We start from the raw sequence: 20,581 nt of genomic DNA, 5'->3' as shown, positions 1-20,581 counted from the left end.
TGCACAATCAGGGTCAAGTGCAAGAGCTGTAATGTTTCAGAAAGAACAGAATTATCTATACCAGGAGAACATTCACTGTTGAGTTGTCTAGTCCAGCTCACCATAGTCTGAGCAACTGATAGAGCTGCACTAGCTGGACCTGTCAGAACAAAAGGAAGACCTCAATATAGTCTCTAAACTCCAATCAACAAACTTTGAGCCCAGAGACTTGCACCAACCATGCCATACCTTGCAGGTGGAGAGAGAATTTCCCTATGCATATCACTGTACATAAAACACAGAGAAATGAGATGAAGGCTTCTAACAAACCATAACAGCTGAAATGTAATACTACAAAGCTCTCTGTTTGTGTTCTATAATCAAGGGATCAACCTCAGTAGCAGTTAAATATCTTAAAGGAATATTGACCAGTCAAATATGGTTTGGCAAAATGAAGACACAACCAGAATCCAATAAAGGGCAGAACTCACCAGCAAGAACATGGCTCTAAAAGGGGCTTCCAACTGTTTATTAGTTGGGTCCTTAAGAGAGCTATCATTCCAATGGAGGATGAGCTGGTCTTTAAATCAAAACACTGCTGGATCCACAGTGAGGATAGATGACTTCTATACATATAAAAAAAGACAAAATCCTCCTGCGCTCTTATGTTGGAAAAGAAAGAAAAAATATAAACGCTAAAAAGCAGCTAGCATCCTAACCTGTACCATATAGGTCTTAAATCAAATAAACATAATGATGCAGCGCTAATTAAAATAAACAATCATGGGTGACAAAGTGTATAAAACAAATATATGTATGAAAGGTCTAGAGAGCAGACCTTTAGGTGATCACATAGACAATCATGACCCCAATCCACATGGGAATATATTGAGTCCCAATAGGGCACCTGGGGTCACGATTTAATTTACCAGTAACAAACAGAAGTGAATCCCTGCTGAGGGATAACAAATATAATACCATGTGAAACACACATCACATATAAATAATCATAGTGTCAAACAGTCCATATCATGGTGTAGTGATCTTCCTGTTCATGCACGATGTGGATGTCAGCACACCCTCAATGTGACCCAAAGGAATGGCTGCAATGGTCTCTCACCTCTACTTCACGACCCTGCAGGGTCATAAAGCAAAATATTTCCCCTCTGGATCCTCAGAGTAGATGGTGCAAACCAGATGGTGCAAGCAGGTCATAAGTATTCACTACTCCACTGGACCGGTTTGCAAGCAGATTAGCACTCTCAAACATCACAACTCATATGCCCATAAAACAAGAAGAGAACACAATCTCCATAGTGTATAACTGTTTAATGGCATATAGATAAGAAGCCAGAAGTGCACTCACATAAATGTTGTTTGAATCAAGGTAGAATCCAATGTGCAAGGTATACAGCATGAAGAAAAAGCGCTGATAGGTATTCAAAAATGGCGCCAAGCCGGAAGTATGTCACACGTGAATGCCGTCGACGTGTTGCGTCACGTGACCTCGTGATTTCAGCAAAAGTCAAAGTCAAAAAGTCAACAAAAGTTAGATTTTATTTCCATCATTTACACTTTCAAAATAACAGAAAACAAAAAAATGGCGTCTGCAAAAGTTTGGGCACCCTGCAGAATTTATAGCGTGCACTGCCCCCTTTGCAAAGCTGAGACCTGTCAGTGTCATGGATTGTTCTCAATCATGGTCTGGGAAGACCAGGTTATGTCAATCTCTAAGGTTTTAAATGCCCAGACTCATCTGACCTTGCCCCAACAATCAGCACCATGGGTTCTTCTAAGCAGTTGTCTAGAAAACTGAAACTGAAAATAGTTGACGCTCACAAAGCTGGAGAAGGCTATAAGAAGATAGCAAAGCGTTTTCAGATGTCAATATCCTCTGTTCGGAATGTAATTAAGAAATGGCAGTCATCATGAACAGTGGAAGTTAAAGCAAGATCTGGAAGACCAAGAAAAATATCAGACAGAACAGCTTGCAGGATTGTGAGAAAAACAATTCAAAACCCACGTTTGACTGCACAATCCCTCCAGAAAGATCTGGCAGACACTGGAGTTGTGGTACACTATTCCACTATAAAGAGATACTTGTATAAATATGGTCTTCATGTAAGAGTCATCAGAAGAAAACCTCTTCTACGTCCTCACCACAAAAATCATCGTTTGAACTTTGCAAATGAACATATAGACAAGCCTGATGCATTTTGGAAACAAGTTCTGTGGACCGATGAGGTTAAAATGGAACTTTTTGGCCGGAATGAGCAAAGGTACGTTTGGAGAAGAAGGGGCACAGAATTTAATGAAAAGAACCTCTGTCCAACTGTTAAGCATGGGGTTGGATCAATCATGCTTTGGGGTTGTGTTGCAGCCAGTGGCACAGGAAACATCTCACGAGTAGAAGGAAAAATGGATTGAATAAAATTTCAGCAAATTTTGGATGGTAACTTGATGCCATCTGTGAAAATGCTGAAGTTAAAGAGAGGATGGCTTCTACAAATGGATAATGATCCTAAAACACACCTCGAAATCCACGGGGGATTACATCAAGAGGTTTTACCATGGCCTTCACAATCTCCTGACCTCAACATAATTGCTCTTTTAAGGTCTATCCATAGATTTTCAGTGCGTGACAGACAGCCCAGAAATCTCAAAGAACTGGAAGACTTTTGTAAGGAAGAATGAGCAAAGATACCTCAAACAAGAATTGAAAGACTCTTGGCTGGCTACAAAAAGCGTTTACAAGCTGTGATACTTGCCAAAAGGGGGCAGTACAAGATATTAACTCTGCAGGGTGCCCAAACTTTTGCAGATGCCATTTTTTAGTTTTCTGTTATTTTGAAAGTGTAAATGATGGAAATAAAATCTAACTTTTGTTGACATATAAGAATGTCTAATCTGTAATTTGATGCCTTTTGGAGATTTTTCCATCTTTCCTTGGCTTCTTTATGCACATTAATACAAATTTTTAGCTGGGGTGCCCAAACTTTCGATCCCCACTGTAGATGTACCCATGATGTGAAATAAATCACATAATTGTGCAAAAATAGGGACCATATAAAAACATACTAAGAGCAATTAATATCTCTTAGTTGCATCGTGCATGAACAGGAAGATCACTACACCATGATATGGACTTTTTGACACTACGATTATTTATATATGTGATGTGTGTTTCACATGGTGTTATATTTTTGATCCCTCAGCAGGGATTCACTTCTGTGTTTGTTACTGTTATATTGTGTCCCAATAGGGCACCTGGGGTCACGATTTAATTTATCCCCATGTGGATTGGGGTCACGATTGTTCATGTGATCACCTATAGGTCTGCTCTCTAGACCTTTCATACATATATTATTTGTTTTATACACTTTATGTCACCCATGATTGTTTATTTTAATTAGCGCTGCATCATTATGATGTTTGACTTCTATACATAATCCTCACTATTTGGATATAAGGTCATTAAGAATTTAGGAGAAGAAAACTTGTCAAGATGTTTACATTTGCACTTAGACCACAGAGACTTTACAATTTCCATTTGAAAATAGTCGGAACACTTAGAAATTAAAAAAAAAACCAAGGTTAGAAACAACACTGGTAGGAGCAACAGGCTGGTGCACACCGTATCAAAAGGTGCTGAAGTTCTTAGTTGGTCTACTGCTATTACTCCCAAATTTACTGACACTTCAGAGGCAAGCTCATCAGTCAAGGACTTGACCAACTCAGAATACGTTTCTGTGGCCAGAACAGACCCGAAGACCAGAGGATAACATGGTTCCAGGCTGCAGATCTCAGCACCATTAGAAGACATGCTGTATGCAACCTGCTAACCACTAATAGAACGTGAGCTGGGGGCACCCAATACTGTACAATACTGTCTTCCCCTGCCCCATGCCTAGAATCAGACATGTTGGGACAGCGAGGGAGTAAATCACCACATACAGTGGATGTAAAATAAAATGTCAGGTTTCTGTGATGTAAAAAAAAAATGAGACAGATAAAGAATTTCAGAACTTTTTCCACCTTTAGTGTGATCTATAAACTGTACAACTCAATTGAAAAACAAACTGAAATCTTTTTTTTAATCATTTTTTCGGCCTTTGGGGAGGTGGGGTGGGGGTATAGAGTAAAGATGAAAAACTAAAATAATGTAGGTTTAGGGTGAGTGGCAAGGCCTCAGGTATTCGTGAAACCTAGAAAGCCTGTAGCAGGTAAGGGTCAGATTGCCAGAGGTAATCAAAAGCACTGAAAGCAGGCATGAGCAACAGTATGACGTTCCTCATGACTCTTTACAAGCAGAGCAATGCTTCCTTAATGCTGTATGAGGGTGCACAACACTCCATTCAGAGTATGATGTCAGTGCTCAACTCTACAGCGTTAATACCTTCTGTAACAAAAGTAGCAGGAATTCAAGGTGTGTGGCAACCCGATCAGTCTACTCACCAAGTCTTCAGAGACAGGGCAAGCTCGGAGGCCAAGCCAATGGCTCTGGACCTATTAATGTTCTCCAAAACTAACTTTTACCAGAATATCTGGAAAGTGCACTAAGCAGAGCCCAGTGTCCAAAAGTCACCTCCAGGTTATCCCCGCAATTACAGTCCACTGTGGTCTGGATATGGTACTCCAAAAACTAGGCTGAGGACAACCATGTTGAAAATCTGCACATGAAGAGACAATTCCAGTAGCGAGCTAGCAAAATTACTGAGACATGTTGGTAGTGGGGGTGTTATCCTGGGCTGACCTAGTTCATTTGCCAGTGTCTCCTGTGGGTGACAGAAAATCTTTTCACCAGAGCACCTGACTGGCAATCCCTTAGCTGCAAAAAAGGTGGTTAGACGTGAAGGCACAATGTGACTCTGCTAGGGCCAGTACATTTGTAAAAACCTCCTAAAACTTGCAAGGTCAGCCTCTGTGGTACAGCAGGCTCACATCAGGGCAGAAACCAAAGTCACCGCTAATCGGACACAGAATCTGAAGGATCGAACAATGGGCTCAAGCCCACCTGCTTTTGTTATGTCTTACAAGACCAGTTGTGTGGTGTTTGCCTGTTACAGTACTGCAGTATGATCTGCTCATCTGTGACTGCAGCAGAGGAATTTCTAGAGTGACTTAAACGGATGTAACATGTTCCCAAAGGTGACTTTATCCTTTAAAGTGTGAAACATGTAACATGTTCCCAATGTTGCAGCTGCTGCCCAATTCTCCAATCCCAGCCGCCCCCCCCCCAGTGGAGCGCCATGGTAGTTCATCGATTCTTCCTATCAGTATATCTGCTTGCCCATACATCCCGTATTGGCAAGCAGATATACTGACAGGTCAGCAGGAGACCTACATGGCACCAGCAATCTGCTGATCTCAGGTGCAATGCTTTACAGGCTCCTGCAACCAAAAAAAAATAAATGCCTTTTTTTCACCTACCAAAAAAATGCACATTCAGTATTTTTTGTCAAAAGGTGAACTTATCCTTTAATTCACCTGTGTATATTGGCCACAACACTGAAGATCAGCAGCTTGGCTTCAGATGTATTAGAAGGGTGACTTTGCTTCTCACATGTTGCAGCTCATTTATGCTCGCAGCCCACAGAGACTTTGGCCTAATGGGTGCATCAGAGCTTCTGCACGGTATCAAAGTATATTTATTGTTCCCAGCACAGATTGTGGTTAAATATTACCAAGCAACAGATGGGCTTGGCTTTGTTGTTAGCCTGCTTAGTGTTCAAAGAGGTTTATTTTTTTATCACATTTGCTAAACATTTAGGATAAGGGTGCTTGCAGAGAAGAGTGCTTGTTATAGTGGGAACTTACTTTGTGTAGTAGCAGGGGCTACTTGTGAGCTGAACGTAGGCATGTGCCAAGAGGTTCAGGTAAAAAAAGAAAAAAAAAAGTCATGACCCTATAAAAAAAAAAAAAAAAAAAAAAAAACGAACTATAAGCTTCTCTTGATTTTAAAAGGAAAGTCAAGCATCAAATATTTTGTTTACATTTATTGACTACCGTGCTCCAGGGCTTTCTTCATGTCTAAACCTATACTGAGTTATAATTGCTTTTACACACTTATTGAATTCTGAATGACTAAGAATTGTGCCAGGAATAACCTTGTATATTTTCCAAAGCATTGGATACAAAGAAAACAAACAGAAGGCGCACGGGCCTAGTGCATTACCATAAAAAACATTTGATAGAAATAATAGGTATTGTACTCACAAATGACAATAATGTCAACGGCACTTCATAAAAGAACAGCACTCTCCAAATCCATACTATGTGACCGTCCACAATAGGAACCCTGGACTTCCAACAGACCCAACACACGCAATGCCAGTACCCTCTCTTATATATTCTCCGACTAGTTCAGAAGCTACATGTGGGCCGTCACTGCTTGCCCAGGTGCGGAGACGTTCACATGAGCTGCCCTTCCAGATGACATAAAAGAAACATAAAAACAACCAATCTGTAAACAATACTATAACTGTTATAAATACTTGATGAATTGTAAAAGACCACGCAATTCCATAAAAGACAATAAAAGTGCATAAAAAGTTTGCCTCATATTGTATATATTGGATCCCATTATGTTATATTTTATGAATCCTTGTCGCCTCATCTGTCTACATCTACAGGTTGTGCTATTAGAAATAATAATGATTATATAGTGGATGTTGGATAGGAGGGAGATGGAGAATACAGTTCACATGCAGATGTGTATAAATGCATTAAAAAAAAAAAAAAAAAAAAAGTGTGTGTATAGAGGGAGATCAAAGCAAATTAATGTTGTAAACTTACATCTCCTGTATTGATGCAGTGTAGTGGTGTTGATGCCATTGCTTAGTGTGTGTGGGGATGACATGCCTGAAAACATACCTGCCGCTAAAAAGGCAGCTGTCAAGTGACACTCTCCACACTGCATGGAATTGGCTGGAAAACACACACCGGCATGTGCAGTCCAGTGATTCTCTCCTGTCTGTGTGTTCCAATGGGACGCACGCCCAGTGGAATCAAATATATTCAATACAATATGAGGCAAACTTTTTATGAACTTTTATTGTCTTATGGAATTGTTTACAGATTGGTTGTTTTTATGTTTGTTTTATGTCATCTGGAAGGCGGCTCATGTGACATTTGTCTCTACCCCTGGGTGAGCCAGTGACTGCCCACATGTAGCTTCTGAATTAGTCTAGGAATATATAAGAGAGGGTACAGGCCAGGGGCGGACTGACCATTTGGAAACTCGGGCACTGCCCGAGGGCCCTGGGTCAGTAGGGGGCCCCATGAGATGCCCCTGGTACCTTTTTCATAGGGCTTTTTTGAGTTTGAGCAAGGACGCAGGGGCCCCATGATCCCCTATTGCCTGGGGGCCCCATGAGTTGTCAGTCCGCCCCTGGTACAGGCATTGCGTGTGCTGGCTCTGAGGAAGAGGCAAGTCCTTGAAATGTATTGGCCTGTTGGAAGTTCAGGGTTCCCATTGTGGACAGTCACATAGTGTGGATTGGAGAGTGCTGTTCTTTCATGATGTGCCTTTGACATTATTGTCATTTGTGAGTACAATACCTATTTCTATCAATAACGGTTTTTTTTTAAGGTAATGCACTAGGTTGGTGCGCACTCTGTTTTCTTTGCATCCAGTGCATTTGGACTTCCATAGTCCATTGAGGGCAGCAAGGCGTACACTTTCCAGAACATTCGAGATGTGGTTATAGCCTATATGTTGAGTCCATCCCCAAGCTTCAGGAGTATTTGGGTTTACCATTTTCCAAAGCATGCTTTAACCACTATTATTAAGGTTATCACATGTGCTGGTAGAGTCTAAACTTAAAGATGCATGTTTTTCCCAGGAGGGGGCTGGTTTTAACTGTAAGGCCTGTACAGGGGGCATCCACTAGGGCTCTTTATGCTTGTCTGCAATGCGGAAAGAACCATACTAGGAAAGGAAGATGGGGCAAGGTCCATGTCAATACAAGCCAACTGTGCACAGACCCTCCCCCCCTTCCATCTTTGTCTTAGTGCAGTGCCCACATACTGTATTTTGACAGGTGAGAAAACCAAAGCATGTAAACACTGCGTGGACCATGCACCACACAAAGCACATGTTTTTGTCAAGAATAGTTATTTGCATTTACCAGTGCTGATATGTTTGGTAAAATCACATAGCAAAATCTACAATGGTTAATGAAAGATTTTAAGTCTAACTGCAAAAGAATTAAAACGTGGTTCTAAAGGCTGAAGGGTTTTTACCTTCATGCATTCTATGTATGAAGGTAAAAGAAAACATTCAGTGTGCTGCCCTCCCTAATATGTATCTGCACCTGATCCCAGTCCAGTGATGTGTACAAGAGCAGAAGCTCTCCGAGGTCTCTGCCACATCATTAGCTGAGACAGGAGAAGAGGGGGCTGGGAGTGGGGCCGAGCGGTGCTCTGTGGGTCTCAGACACACAGAGGTGGCTCGGGAGCAAGTAACTTGCTATGGGGGCACTCAGCAGGAAAGAGGTGCCACGAGCGCCTGTGGAGGGGGGAACCCAAGGAGAGAATGATCTGGGCTGCTCTGTGCAAAACCAGTGCAAAGAGTAGGTAAGTATGCGTTTTTTTTGCTAAGGTCCAAATTTTTTTTCTTAAATAACGCTTTAAAGTCAGTCTTATACTAAGATAGCAGGTGACATTGATGCTTTGTGACAGATTAACCACTTGCCGCCCTGCCACTGTAGATATACGGTGGCAAAACCACTTTTTAAGACGTGTGTTTTGTAAACAAATAGGGGGCGCGCGCGAGGTGCGCCACCGCCCTATCTATCCCGCCAATCACCGCCGCAGATGTGAGTCGCCGGGTCACAGCCGGTCCTTAGCGGCTGTTTCCCGGCGATCGGCGGCAAACAGTGACAGACAGCACAGCTGCAGTAGCTGTGCTGTCTGTCACTTCCCTGTCAGCTTGAGGATGAGCTGAACAAGAAAGAACAGTTTCTCTTTCTCGATCAGCCTTGTCCCGCCCAGTACACACCCCCGCCCCCTAGTAAAACACTCCCCTCACTCCTATAACCCTTCCCTGCAAAATAAAGTTAAACCCTTCCTCCCCAGTGCCATTAGTACAGTGTCAGTGGGTTTTTTTTTTGCACTGATCACTGTATTAGTGTTTTTGGGGATGTCAGTGACCCCAAGTCAGTACCCCCCAATGTCAGAATGTCTCCCGCAGTCCCGCCATAAGTCGCTGGTTGCTGCCATAAGTCCCTGATCGCCGCCATTATTAGTATAAAAAAAACCCCTAAAAATCCCAGTATCTTTCCTGCCATTTGTAAACACTATAACTTTCACGTAAACCAATTAATTTACACGTATTGGGTTTTTTTTTTTTCAGCAAAGACATGTCGCAGAATGCATTTTGGCAGAAATTTATGACTAAATTTGATTTTTGCATTTTTTTTTTTACTGGACATGTTTTATAGCAAAAACGTCCAAAATATTGTTTTTTTTTTCCACAAAATTGTCAGCCTTTTTTTTTATAGCGCAAAAAATAAAAACCGCGTAAATTGCAGTATCTATACCAGCAATGGGCAAACTACGGCCCGGCGGACCTTTTAATCCGGCCCGCGGAGCGTGGCAAACATCGGCTGTCAGAATGTGTGTAGGCGGGGCAGCGTGAGGAACGTGAGGGGAGCTAGGCTCCTCTCACAGTCCGCCCTGAAGACCGGAACGGCGCGGGAACACGGCGAGAGGAACGCGCGGAGCAAAGGTAAGTGAATTGACACAGGGGGGACTTGGGGACTTAATATGGGGGATGAATTAATATGGGGAATGAATTACTATATGGGGGATGAATTACTATATGGGGGATGAATTACTATGCTTACTATGGGGGAATATTACTATACTTACTATGGATGACACATACACATCATTCATCTACTCTTGGTCCGGCCCCCGGGTCCAATATATGAACCCATTGCGGCCCTCAAGTCAAAAAGTTTGCCCACCCCTGATCTATACCATAGTTTGTAGACGCTATAACTTTCACACAAAGCAATCAATATACACTTATTGGGATTTTTTTTACCAAAAACATGGAGCAGAATACATTTTGGCCTAAATGTATAACCAACTTTGAGTTTACTATATATTTTTTATAGCTGAAAGTAAAAAATATTGTTTTTCTTCAAAATTTTTGGCATTTTTTTGTTTATAGCGTGAAAAATAAAAAGCGCACAGTTGATCAAATTACACCGAAAGAAAGCTCTATTTGTGTGAAAAAAAGGACGTAAATTTCGTTTGGGTGCAGCATTGCATGACCGCGCAATTATCAGTTGAATTAGTGCAGCGCCGAGTAGCAAAAAGAGGCCTGGTCATTAAGGGGGGTAAATCCTCAGGAGCTCAAGTGGTTAATAAATCCAGCATTAGATGGTGATTTCTACACTGAAGTCAAGCTGTAACTATTAATACACAGTACTCACCTGTGACCTCTGCAGTCTTACCTTAAGCATTGTTATCTCATCCTCTGGACTACAGTACACCCCACATGTTATGGAGGACTTGGGGGAGGAGTGAGGACTACTAACACTTTATGCCCCAGGATGACAAGATTATATTTTTTTTAATTTATGAAGCACAGGGCTCTTTCCAGCCAATATATAAATATTTATTTTCATTTTCCTCAATAACAAGGCAGCAGGATGGAATAAAAACAGAGAGATTTCCTCATCATTCTCTCAGGTCCAGGTGGGTCCATTGTAAGGGGTGATCCATCACTCCCCGACTTGTGGCATTCTGTTCACCATCAGTCCATGTCACTCCTTGTCTTTAGACTTGGTGATGATCACCTCACCCAAGCTCTCCAGGACCTCCCGCTTGTAGTCATCAAAGTCTCCTTCTATCTGGTTCACGCTCTGATCCTCTACCACCCACAGCTGGCAGTTCGTCTCTGTGATGAGACGGGCATCGTGGCTGACCGTGATTACCGCTGTGGATAGAGACAGCATGGTCAGTGATGGCTCCAGGCCCTGAGACATGCTAGACAGTAGACAGGGCACTTTACAATATATTTGAAGACAACTTGCTGATACAGGAATAAAAGGACCCACCATCTTTGCATCCTGCTGAGTCACTGATCTCAAACAAGCACACAGGAGCTCCGACCTTACCCATTTCATACTTCTGGGTCAACAACTCACCAGTTATTAGTGAAATGCAGATGGGTGTCTGTACCTTGCATCTGTAAAACAAGCCTGCCCCTACCCTTTCCCCCCCCCCCATTTACTCCAGAAGGTCCCTTCCCATGTATGTTATGGCAAACTTTTGATAGGATATACCATATGTCCAACGAGAAACTGCAATTGCACAAACACTTACCTCCTTTGTATTCATTCACAGCTTCTGCCAAAGCATCAATGGATTCAATGTCCAAGTTATTTGTGGGCTCATCCTATAGTAGCCAGGAGAGAGGAAAATTATTAATAAACAAAACTGTACCTTGTTATTTGCAGTATTTCTTGGACAATATCAGCAAATATACAACCAGTTAAATCAAGTTCTAAATGTAGAACAGGAGAAACTAGGATCCATTTTTTTTTTTCTAATTAAACATTTCCATGAACTGCAGCAGCCATTACGCTACAGGTACACTTGAAGGGAAAAATTAAACATTTTGGTAGAAATGTAGCTTTTAACCTACAGTGCTCAGAACACTATAATTAGTCATGTTATACCTAGGGAAACTACTTTATTTTGGTTTTAAGGAAATGTAATATATAATGTAAATATCAGAGGACTAGGATATATGACCCAGCAAATAAGGCACAAGGCCATAAAAATTTATTTACTTCCCAAAATACATACAGTAAATCTAATAGGCGCAGAAATTTTCCTTTTGGCAGGTTATTGCTTTTGCTGAGCTAATGCAAGGTCAATAGAAGAGTGACAGTGCTGGTTTGTAATTAGTAGTTGCCACAGCACTCATTTACTCAAAGCCATCTCCAGGAGTGTGTGCGATGGCAATATTTTATTTGACCGCAGGCACTGTTTTCCAAGCTTCAAAATGAGCAGTATGTGTGAATCCAGGCAGAAAAATGGAGCAACTTCCCCCAACACTCCAGCTTAATGTCATGAAAAATGAAAAGCTAAAAGGGGGGAAATATAGATCCTTCATTGAAAGATAAGTTCACCTTTGTATAAAAAATAATAAATGCACATCTTTTTGCATGTAAAATAAAAAATATGTGCATTTATTATTTTTTTACATTTCAGTTTGTAAGGCATTGCACCCACGATCATTAGATCAGATGTGCAATGCCTGGATGCTGGAGACTCTCAGTATACTGAATGACAGGAAGGATAAATGAACAACAGAGTGCTTATCAGCACCCCGATAGTTCATTGAGAATTACAAGCTGCCAGCCACAAAAGCTAACAGTATCTGTAGTTTGAAAACAAAGGCTAGGTGCTACAATCTGATCAGTGGTTCATATAGTGAACTCGGTGTAGAGTTATTCACCCTGAGGTCATCACAGAGGACAAGAGGGCACTCTTAACATTTGGAGGAAAAGAAATGTAATCTCCAAACACGGAAAGGTTTCTTTACAGTGAGAGCTGTAAAAATGTGGAATAGACTCCCTCAAGAGTTGATTCTGGCCAGCTCAGTGGATTGCTTTACAAAAGTCCTGGATTCTTTCTTAGATACACAGAATATAACTGGATACTAACATTTATAGGTAAAGTTGATCCAAGGAATATCCGATTGCCTCTCGGGGATCAAGAAGGAATTATTTTCCCTGCAAGAACAAATTGGATCATGCTTTGCTGGGTTTTTTTTGCCTTCCTCTGGATCAACTGCGAGTGTAGGATTATAACTTTTTTTTTTTTTTTTTAATGGTTGAACTGGATGGACTTCTGTCTTTTTTCACCCAGAATAACTATGTAACTATGCAGTTCTTAGGCTAAAGCTCAATTCACATTCACCTTGCCAGACCAGCAGTCTCCACCTGCTCATATAGAATATCCACAACGTAGAATGTCGTAACAAGGTGAAAAGGTAAACTTCTTCTTTATTATATGCAAGAAGTAAAATATTCCATACAGTAATAAACGCTAAGACATTTCAGTCAAAGAAAGAGCTTATTCATAGCGTATTAAAATAGTGGCAGCGAGTCGGGGGAGAAGATCCCTGTTTGCTGTCACGGTGAGGCAGCGGATTGGGGAGGGGCTGCAGGAGAGGGAATATGTTACATGTTCCAACCTAAAAAAGGGGGGAACATGTAACATGTTCCCAAAAGTGAACTTATCCTTTAAGAAGCCTGCACAATTATCTTAAAGGCTGAATATTGAGATTCCTAAAAAAGGTAAATTATGGCACGTCCTCAAAAAGGTAAGGTAGCCCAAAGGAGATTGATGGAGGTGATGTTGAGAAAAAAAAAAAAAGTATCGCCAATGGTATGTCCACAAGTGGTGAGGTATTTCAATGTAAACCTGATAACAAAATGCTGACAGTTGCCAACAACAAACATTCCAAGTTAAAGTATAAAAATGTGTCCACTGGCATTATTAATGCCTGTATAAGACTTATTTAAAAGTGTTGGAAAAACATGTTGAAGCATACTCACCAAAATGAGGACATCTGGCTCCCGGCAACACAACTCTGCAAACACTACTCGTGCTTTCTGCCCTCCTGCAACAGAAATGCTGACAAATTTAGTTTGTTCCTGATAAAAAAAAAAAAAAAAAAAAAAAAAAAAAAAAGAGTTCCAGAAGCCATTAAGCATCTCAAACACCCCCCAAAAAGTTTTTCTCCTAGACTTCACATACAGCGATACCACAGGTAAAATCTGGCACTGCAATTACTATAGGAATATAGTAAATAAGACCCTGTCATAAACTTAAAACAGCAGGTAAAGCACAGAAAAAGTATTTTAAAGGGTAACTCCACTTTTTTTTTGGGGGGGGGGGGGATTTCAAATAAAAATAATAATATAGCTCATGCAATTACGGACCTGTCCTTTTCAATCTGCAGGATTGTAATTTTCTGTAAAATGCAATGCAATATGGCTATCTGGAGGCATTCTGTACAGATGTCGTACAGAACGCCCCCCAGATATGTAATTTCCTGTTTGTGTGACTGCCCTACTGATTTTCCCAGAAGTCTGCACTAAGATACAAGTCAGATTTTTAGCATACCCTGCAACAAAAAAATTAAATTTTTGGTGAGATATTCCCAAAGGGAAAATTATGTTGTCTAAAGGGATGTAGTTTTCCTCATTTAGAGCCCTGCAGGTGCAGCAGCTGATAGACAATTATGAAGTCACTCCCATACAGATTCATGCTGCACATGGACACAAAAAGCTACTTCTACAGAACAACAAAAAGGAATCTGCAACAAAGTTTACTAAAATCCTTGACATGTCCATAGATCACCCAAAAGGAAAGATTTTTTTCTCAACAAAAGCAGACTTACTCTTAATTGTTTACTTGCAGTTTTTTCCTTTCCCTTTTTGGCACTTGCAATGTGCCACTGAATTTTCTTGAAATTATGACTATTTGAAGTGTCAATTCCTTAGCACAGCCCCTTCCTCTTTGCACATCATAGCACTTTCCTCTTCTGGGACTGTCTAATTACTATCGGTGCTGTCCCAGCTCCTCTCCCCCCTTTACCTCCTTACATAAACTTATTTACCTTCTGGAAGAGGGGGGGATACTATAAGAATGGCAACTCTGAGCCTGTTGGGGCTGCTGATTTCACATCCAAAGTATCAACACTCAGCAGCAGTCTTAGGGCCCATTCACACCACCATGTCATGTTTGTTGTGTGTTTTTTTTTTTTTTTTTACACAATAGCATGGAACAGCCCATTCAATTGAATGGGCTAACAAATGTAACAAAAGAAGCTCTAGGACCTTTTCTGACCTTGAGTTTTCTGCGTTTGACCTCACAGGAGCCACTGCAGCAATTTTAACATGTTTTAAAGGGCAAGATAGGACATGAACCCCTAACCAGGAAAAGGGTCCTTGTTTAGGATTTGGAACATCCTTGTAATGTATCCCAAAAAGAAAGGAGATGACCACACTTTATGACCATAATCTGCAAAATAGTGTAAGGAAACAGTTTGCTTTTAGTGAAGCAGCAAGTAGGAATGGGTAGTAGAAAGTAAGAGAGCGAGGACAGCAATATAGACTCTTTGTGTACCTCTCCAAAGAAGGGGTGAAATAAAATGGTTGGGACATCTCTAGTCTAAACTGGAGGAAATGATCGTAGATGTCCACCCTCACTTCCAGAGGTGAAGGTGAACCTTCAATGTGAAGATGGTTTCGGAGTAGGTCCAGTGGGCTTGGAGGTGGGTAACTTGCCACAAGAAAGGACCTGTAGTACATGATGGCACCTTGAGGGGGCGAACAGATCATACTCCTAAGGTAAAGGGGTCCCATTCAACAGGTAAGTTTGATTGTGGATAGTGGGATAGGAATCCCCCTCACTCAGTTGGCGTCTTAATGTATTCCTCATGTAAATTTCCAAAGAGGAACTGACAGCAAGACACTAAAGCTAAAGGAAAAAAACAAACAATCAAAAGTGTAGATTATCCCATAACCTATGCGTTTCAGATCTCTTGTGTGCTTAGCACTGTGGTGGGTCTTGGTAGGAGAAGACAAAATATTATGCACAGTATGTACACATACATAGATTTTTATTACAGTAACTGGTATGTAACGGTACAGGGAAATCCTGTCTTACCATTCCCATGTCACTGGTCCCATTCAGGACCCAGTGCCCAAGGCAAACCTTAAAGGCCAGCTCAGGGGCCTGGGTTTGGTTCCCAAGATAAATATCAAGGGTAACCGATCTGGAAACTGACAATGAGCCATAAGGCAATAGGCAGTCAGATCTTGATAGAAATGTTGATCTTGACAAAAGGGGTCCAACAAAAGAACACTAGCATAAAATTGGAACCTCACTGAGTGGCCAGTGTTATTGGAATACACTGGGGGGCTGTCCCAGCAAAGCTTTGCCAATCACCTGAAGGTAGCAGCATACAACCCATGGTCTAAGAATCAAATTCCTGTGTCTTATACTGTGCAAAATTGGATATCAGTTTTTTTTTTGTTTTTTTTTAAATTTTGGTCTTTTTCCCTTTTTATAGTAAAAGTTTAAAACCACAGCAGTTATTAATTACCACCAAAAAAAACTCTAAATTAAGAAAAAAAAGGGAAGAAGACTTCAAATTAATTTGCAGACAATGCTGCATGAGCAAGTAATTGCCAAACTATTACAGCACTGAAATCTAAAACAGGGCTCGATAAATCCCAGGTGCCAGGTCACCATGGCGACTAGAAATTTTATCCTGGCGCCTTTTGTCAGCCCATTTACTGTTGGCACCAAGCAGGCTCGGACTGGACGTAGGGCACACCAAGGCTGCATGTCCTTATGAGGCACAAAGCTGTGGGAGCTGGGCTGCTCCTTGAGCCTGCACCACTCAGCTGGCCACCTATTCAGTTCAGCCAGTTTTGGAAACTACAGGTCAGCTGACCCATGACCGTGAAGGGGGAGGAGCAAGAGGAGACCCCATCTCCTGATGTGTGGATTGGTGTCACTGCTGCTGCCTGCTGGAGAGAAAGTTCAAGACTGCCAATGGTGCCATGTTCACTTACTGTTAGAAAAAATTATAGGAGGGGGTGGGTGGTCAGCTGCATATAGAATAATTGATCTCTCCATTTTTCTCCTGCAGCCTCTGAATGCTTGCGGGACAAAGAGTAAAAGCAGGCTTTCAGAGGCTGCAGGATGAAAATGGAGAGATTGATACCTCTATATGCAGCCGCCCACGCAGCTCCTCCTAGCCAGCTTCTTTCTGCTGCCCCCCAATGTGCTCTCTGCCCCTTGTGCTCCCTGCCCTGCCCACTGCTCTCCAACGCTGAAAATAAAGCTTTGTTCATTAAGAACAAAGGGGGGGGGGGGGGTGGGCTTGGGCGCTCGTGAGCAGCAACCAGGATGGCTGCTATTTAATCCTGCTCCTTGGCCGCCGAACACATTGGCTGATTTTTGCTCCTCAGGGAGGGTCCCCCTGCTTCCTCTCTGGCCCCTTGTCCCTCCAGTAGCCCAATGGGCAAAAAAACGCCGGCCACCCGTGCCTCCAGCTGCCGGTGGGCGGCGCCGGAGTTTGCGGCCTACCCGCCGGAGGTCACGGCTGAAGCCGCGGCCTCGATTTTGGGCCGGCCGCCGGAGACTTCCAGGACCCCGGCCGCGGGTTCGTGGCTCCCGCCGGAGACCTCAGATGGAGCCCCAGCCGCGATTTCGGGTCCCATGACGTCGCTATCCGCAGGTGGGTCGGATCCTGGCAGTGTGGAGGACCTGGCATCAGAGCCATCCCAGCAGTCTCCCGAGCCATCCCAGCAGTCTCCCATGCCATCTCTGCAGGATGCTGAGCTCCTGAGCCGCTTCCAATTTATGTTGCAATCAGAATTGTCCTCCGCTACCTCCAAGCTGGCCGACCGTCTTTCGTGGGAATTCGGGTGTTGGGCAACCGGACGAACGACCTCGAGGATAAAATGGACGCTGCGGCTACGGTTATTGAAAATCACGAACACGATTTGTGCGACCTCAAGAAAGAATTGGCGGACACGCTGCTACGGCTTGAGGATTTTAAAAATCGTTCCCGCCGTGGCAATTTGTGGTTAAGGGGTATCCCGGAAACAGTTACGGATCTTACTTCCACTGCTACTGCTCTGTTTCAGGATTCCCATTGACCGGCTTGAATTTGATCGCATACATCGTGCATTGGGCCCCAGATGACCGAATGGGCCCCCGAGGGACATTATCATCAAGTTCACTTATTACCGCACTAAGGAAACTATCCTCTTGGCGGCCAGAAATAAACCTGATCTCAGTTTCCAGGGGACCTTTCCCAGACCACTCTTCAGAAGCGCCGCCAGTTGAAGCCCTTCACTTCGGTCCTGGTGAAACACAGTATTAAATACACCTGGGGCTTTCCGTTCCGCCTCACCTTCACCTACCAGGGCCGCAGTCACTCTGTGGCTACGCCGGAGGAGGCCCATTCTCTCTTGGAATCCTTACACCTTCTTTAGCCGGAGGCTGCAGATCGGAGCCCAGTTCATTCATCTGGATCCCCGGCGAGGCCGCTTCCTCCGGGCCACATCTGGGAGCGGTCGTCCAATAGGAAGAGGGCCCTCTCTCAGACCCCCTTCGCGATCAAGTCCTTCCTGTTCTTCTCCGGGCTGAAGATGCGTCCTGGGCTTCCCATGTATCATCTCACCGATAACCTCTCTGACTGGACCGTGAGTTTGGCCCTTAGGGCTCCCCCAGTTTGTTAGCATTCCGGGTTGGTACTGATCCGGCTTGCTCCCTTGGGTTCCATCCCTGGTTGGGGGGGTCTCCTCCTGGACTTAAGAATTATGACTTTCTGTTGCCGCAGCCTGTTTTGGGCCCGGGTGATGGTGTCCGGTCTCCGTTGGTGGCATGGGGTGATGGTTCCCTCGGGCTCCAGGGTGGGAGGTTGATCTGGTAGGCCAGGTTGGGTGGGAGGGGGTGGGCCCCCATGGTTCTCTGGGTTTCTATGGGGAGGTTATCACGGAGGTCCTCGCTCCTGGGACTTTTAGTTTTATTACTTTGGTACCCCGTTCTATTATGTTCATTGCATTATTGCCCTTTGCCCCCTGAGGGCTTATGTTTCTGATGTTTACATTTGCAGCCATGTGTCTGGTGGTAGAGCCACCCCTAACTGGTATCCTTCAGGAGTAGGATGCACGTCACCATTGGCGTGATAAGATTGCACTGTTGTATATACTTTTTGTGTCTTTTTCCTTTCTTTGTTTTCTTTTTCTTCCCTGGTTTTTTTTTGTTCTTGTTTTATGCAGGGTTCCGGGACGCCATGGTCCGATCGCCATTGGGAGTGGAAATTGCTAGCTGCTTTATGTTTTTTTCTGCTGAGCGTGTTGCACTGATGCCCCCATGGCCTCACCCCTTTTGAAAATACATTCACAAAATGTTCACGGCTTCAATTCGCCTCAGAAGCAGGCTAAAGTTTTTCATCACCTCAAATCGCAACAAATTGATGTGGTATGTCTACAGGAGACCAGGTTTTCTCAGTCCTCCACTCCGCGTTATCTTTCACCTCACTATCCCACCTTTTACACGGCCTTGGCTCCTGAGAAGCGTCATAGTGTACTGATAGCTTTTAAACGCAATCTCCCTTTTGTCTGTGCTCGGAATATAGTGGACCCCACGGGCAGGTATTTGCTTCTGCAAGGCACCCTCTGGGACCAGGAGGTTACTTTTGTCTCTTATTACGCGCCTCATCGTTTTCAAGATAAATTTTTTTTGCATCTTTGCACCATTGTTTCCCGACACTCCAAAGGTCTCCTTCTTGTTTTGGGGGATTCAAATGTTACTTTGGATTCCACATTGGATAGGCGCTGCGCTCGGGGGGCGACCCCCTCTCATGACTTGGTGCTGGAGGAACGTATGCGCTCTCGTTTGCGGATGGCGGGGCTAGCGGACGTCTGGAGGGAGCTTCACCCAACTGAACGCGACTTTACATTCTACTCCAATCCTCATGACAGTTTTTGTAGAATTGACCACATATTTATGCAGGTTCAGCAGCTTCCTTTGGTCAGGCGGATAACTATTCCCTCCTCACCCTGGTCGGATCATGATCACTTGGTATTTTTCCTTGCCCTCTCTGGGTCAGAACAGCGCCCTTTTCATTGGCGCATCAACGATTCTTTATTGACCACTCAGACTACCTGCGAACAAATAGAATTTTTTTTTACGGACATACTTCACGGAAAATTCGGGATCGGTCTCTTCGGCAGTGCCCTTATGGGAGGCGCATAAGGCCACGGTGCGGGGTCATGTTATACAGCTGGCGGCGGTCCGGAAGCGGGAGCGCCGACTTTTGGAGCTTCATTCTCTCCAAGCCTCTGCGGATGCGCGTTGGAAGGCATCTCCGTCGCGGCCCATAAACGTGCTCGGGACGCTCTGGCGACAGAATTAGACCTACTTGCCTCTTCGGAGGCGGAACGGGCCCTGCGTTGGACCAAACACAAATTTTATTCCTGTGCTAATAGGCCGGGCCCGATGCTGGCCAGGAAACTCAATTCTGTGGGGAAACCACATAAACCGATCCGACTGTGGCTTCCCACGGGTGGATGTACTTCTAACCCTCAGCAGATTGTTTCCCGATTCTCGGACTTCCTTTGCGCCTCTACACTAAACCAGATCCCTTCCCTGTGGCTCAAGCAGAGGCATTCTTTCAAGATCTCCATCTTCCTGGATTATCTGAGGCAGCACAGGTGGCCCTCAACGCCTGTGTTACCGTACCGGAAGTGCTCCAAGCTATCAAATCTTTACGGTCCGCCGCAGCTCCAGATCCTGAAGGCTTTTCCGGTCTCTATTATAAAAAATTCTCTGCCCTTCTTGGCTGACTATTTCAATGAGTTACGACAGGGCTCCTTGCCCTCTCCAGACGCGCTTAGAGCGCATATCTCCATGATTCCTAAGACGACCGATGATGTACAGGAACCGCAAGCCTTCCGGCCCATTTCTCTTCTTAATGAAGACCTGAAGATATTGGGCAAGATTCTTAGTTCTCGTATCAATAAATATTTGTGGAGCCTGG

The 20,581-nt window shown here is 43.6% G+C and overlaps 1 protein-coding gene across 1 annotated transcript in view; it reads right to left on the bottom strand.

The window, feature by feature from the left end:
- Positions 1–10,587: 10,587 nt before the first annotated feature.
- ABCF1 (ATP binding cassette subfamily F member 1) overlaps positions 10,588–20,581 on the bottom strand; it is an 80,667-nt gene continuing 70,673 nt past the window's right edge. The window contains exons 25-27 of the mRNA XM_089656937.1: positions 13,566–13,630; positions 11,320–11,392; positions 10,588–10,930 (exon numbers count right to left, since the gene is read on the bottom strand). Coding sequence (XP_089513063.1) covers positions 10,758–10,930; positions 11,320–11,392; positions 13,566–13,630 — 311 coding nt within the window. The 3' untranslated portion in view covers positions 10,588–10,757. The remainder of the gene's footprint in view (positions 10,931–11,319; positions 11,393–13,565; positions 13,631–20,581) is intronic.

The sequence above is a fragment of the Staurois parvus genome, unplaced genomic scaffold, assembly GCF_062004578.1.
Source record: "Staurois parvus isolate SC_StPar_1 unplaced genomic scaffold, SC_StPar_1.0 ptg000950l, whole genome shotgun sequence".
In the NCBI taxonomy this organism is placed as follows: Eukaryota; Metazoa; Chordata; class Amphibia; order Anura; family Ranidae; genus Staurois; species Staurois parvus.
This window is presented reverse-complemented; position numbering and strand designations above follow the sequence as displayed.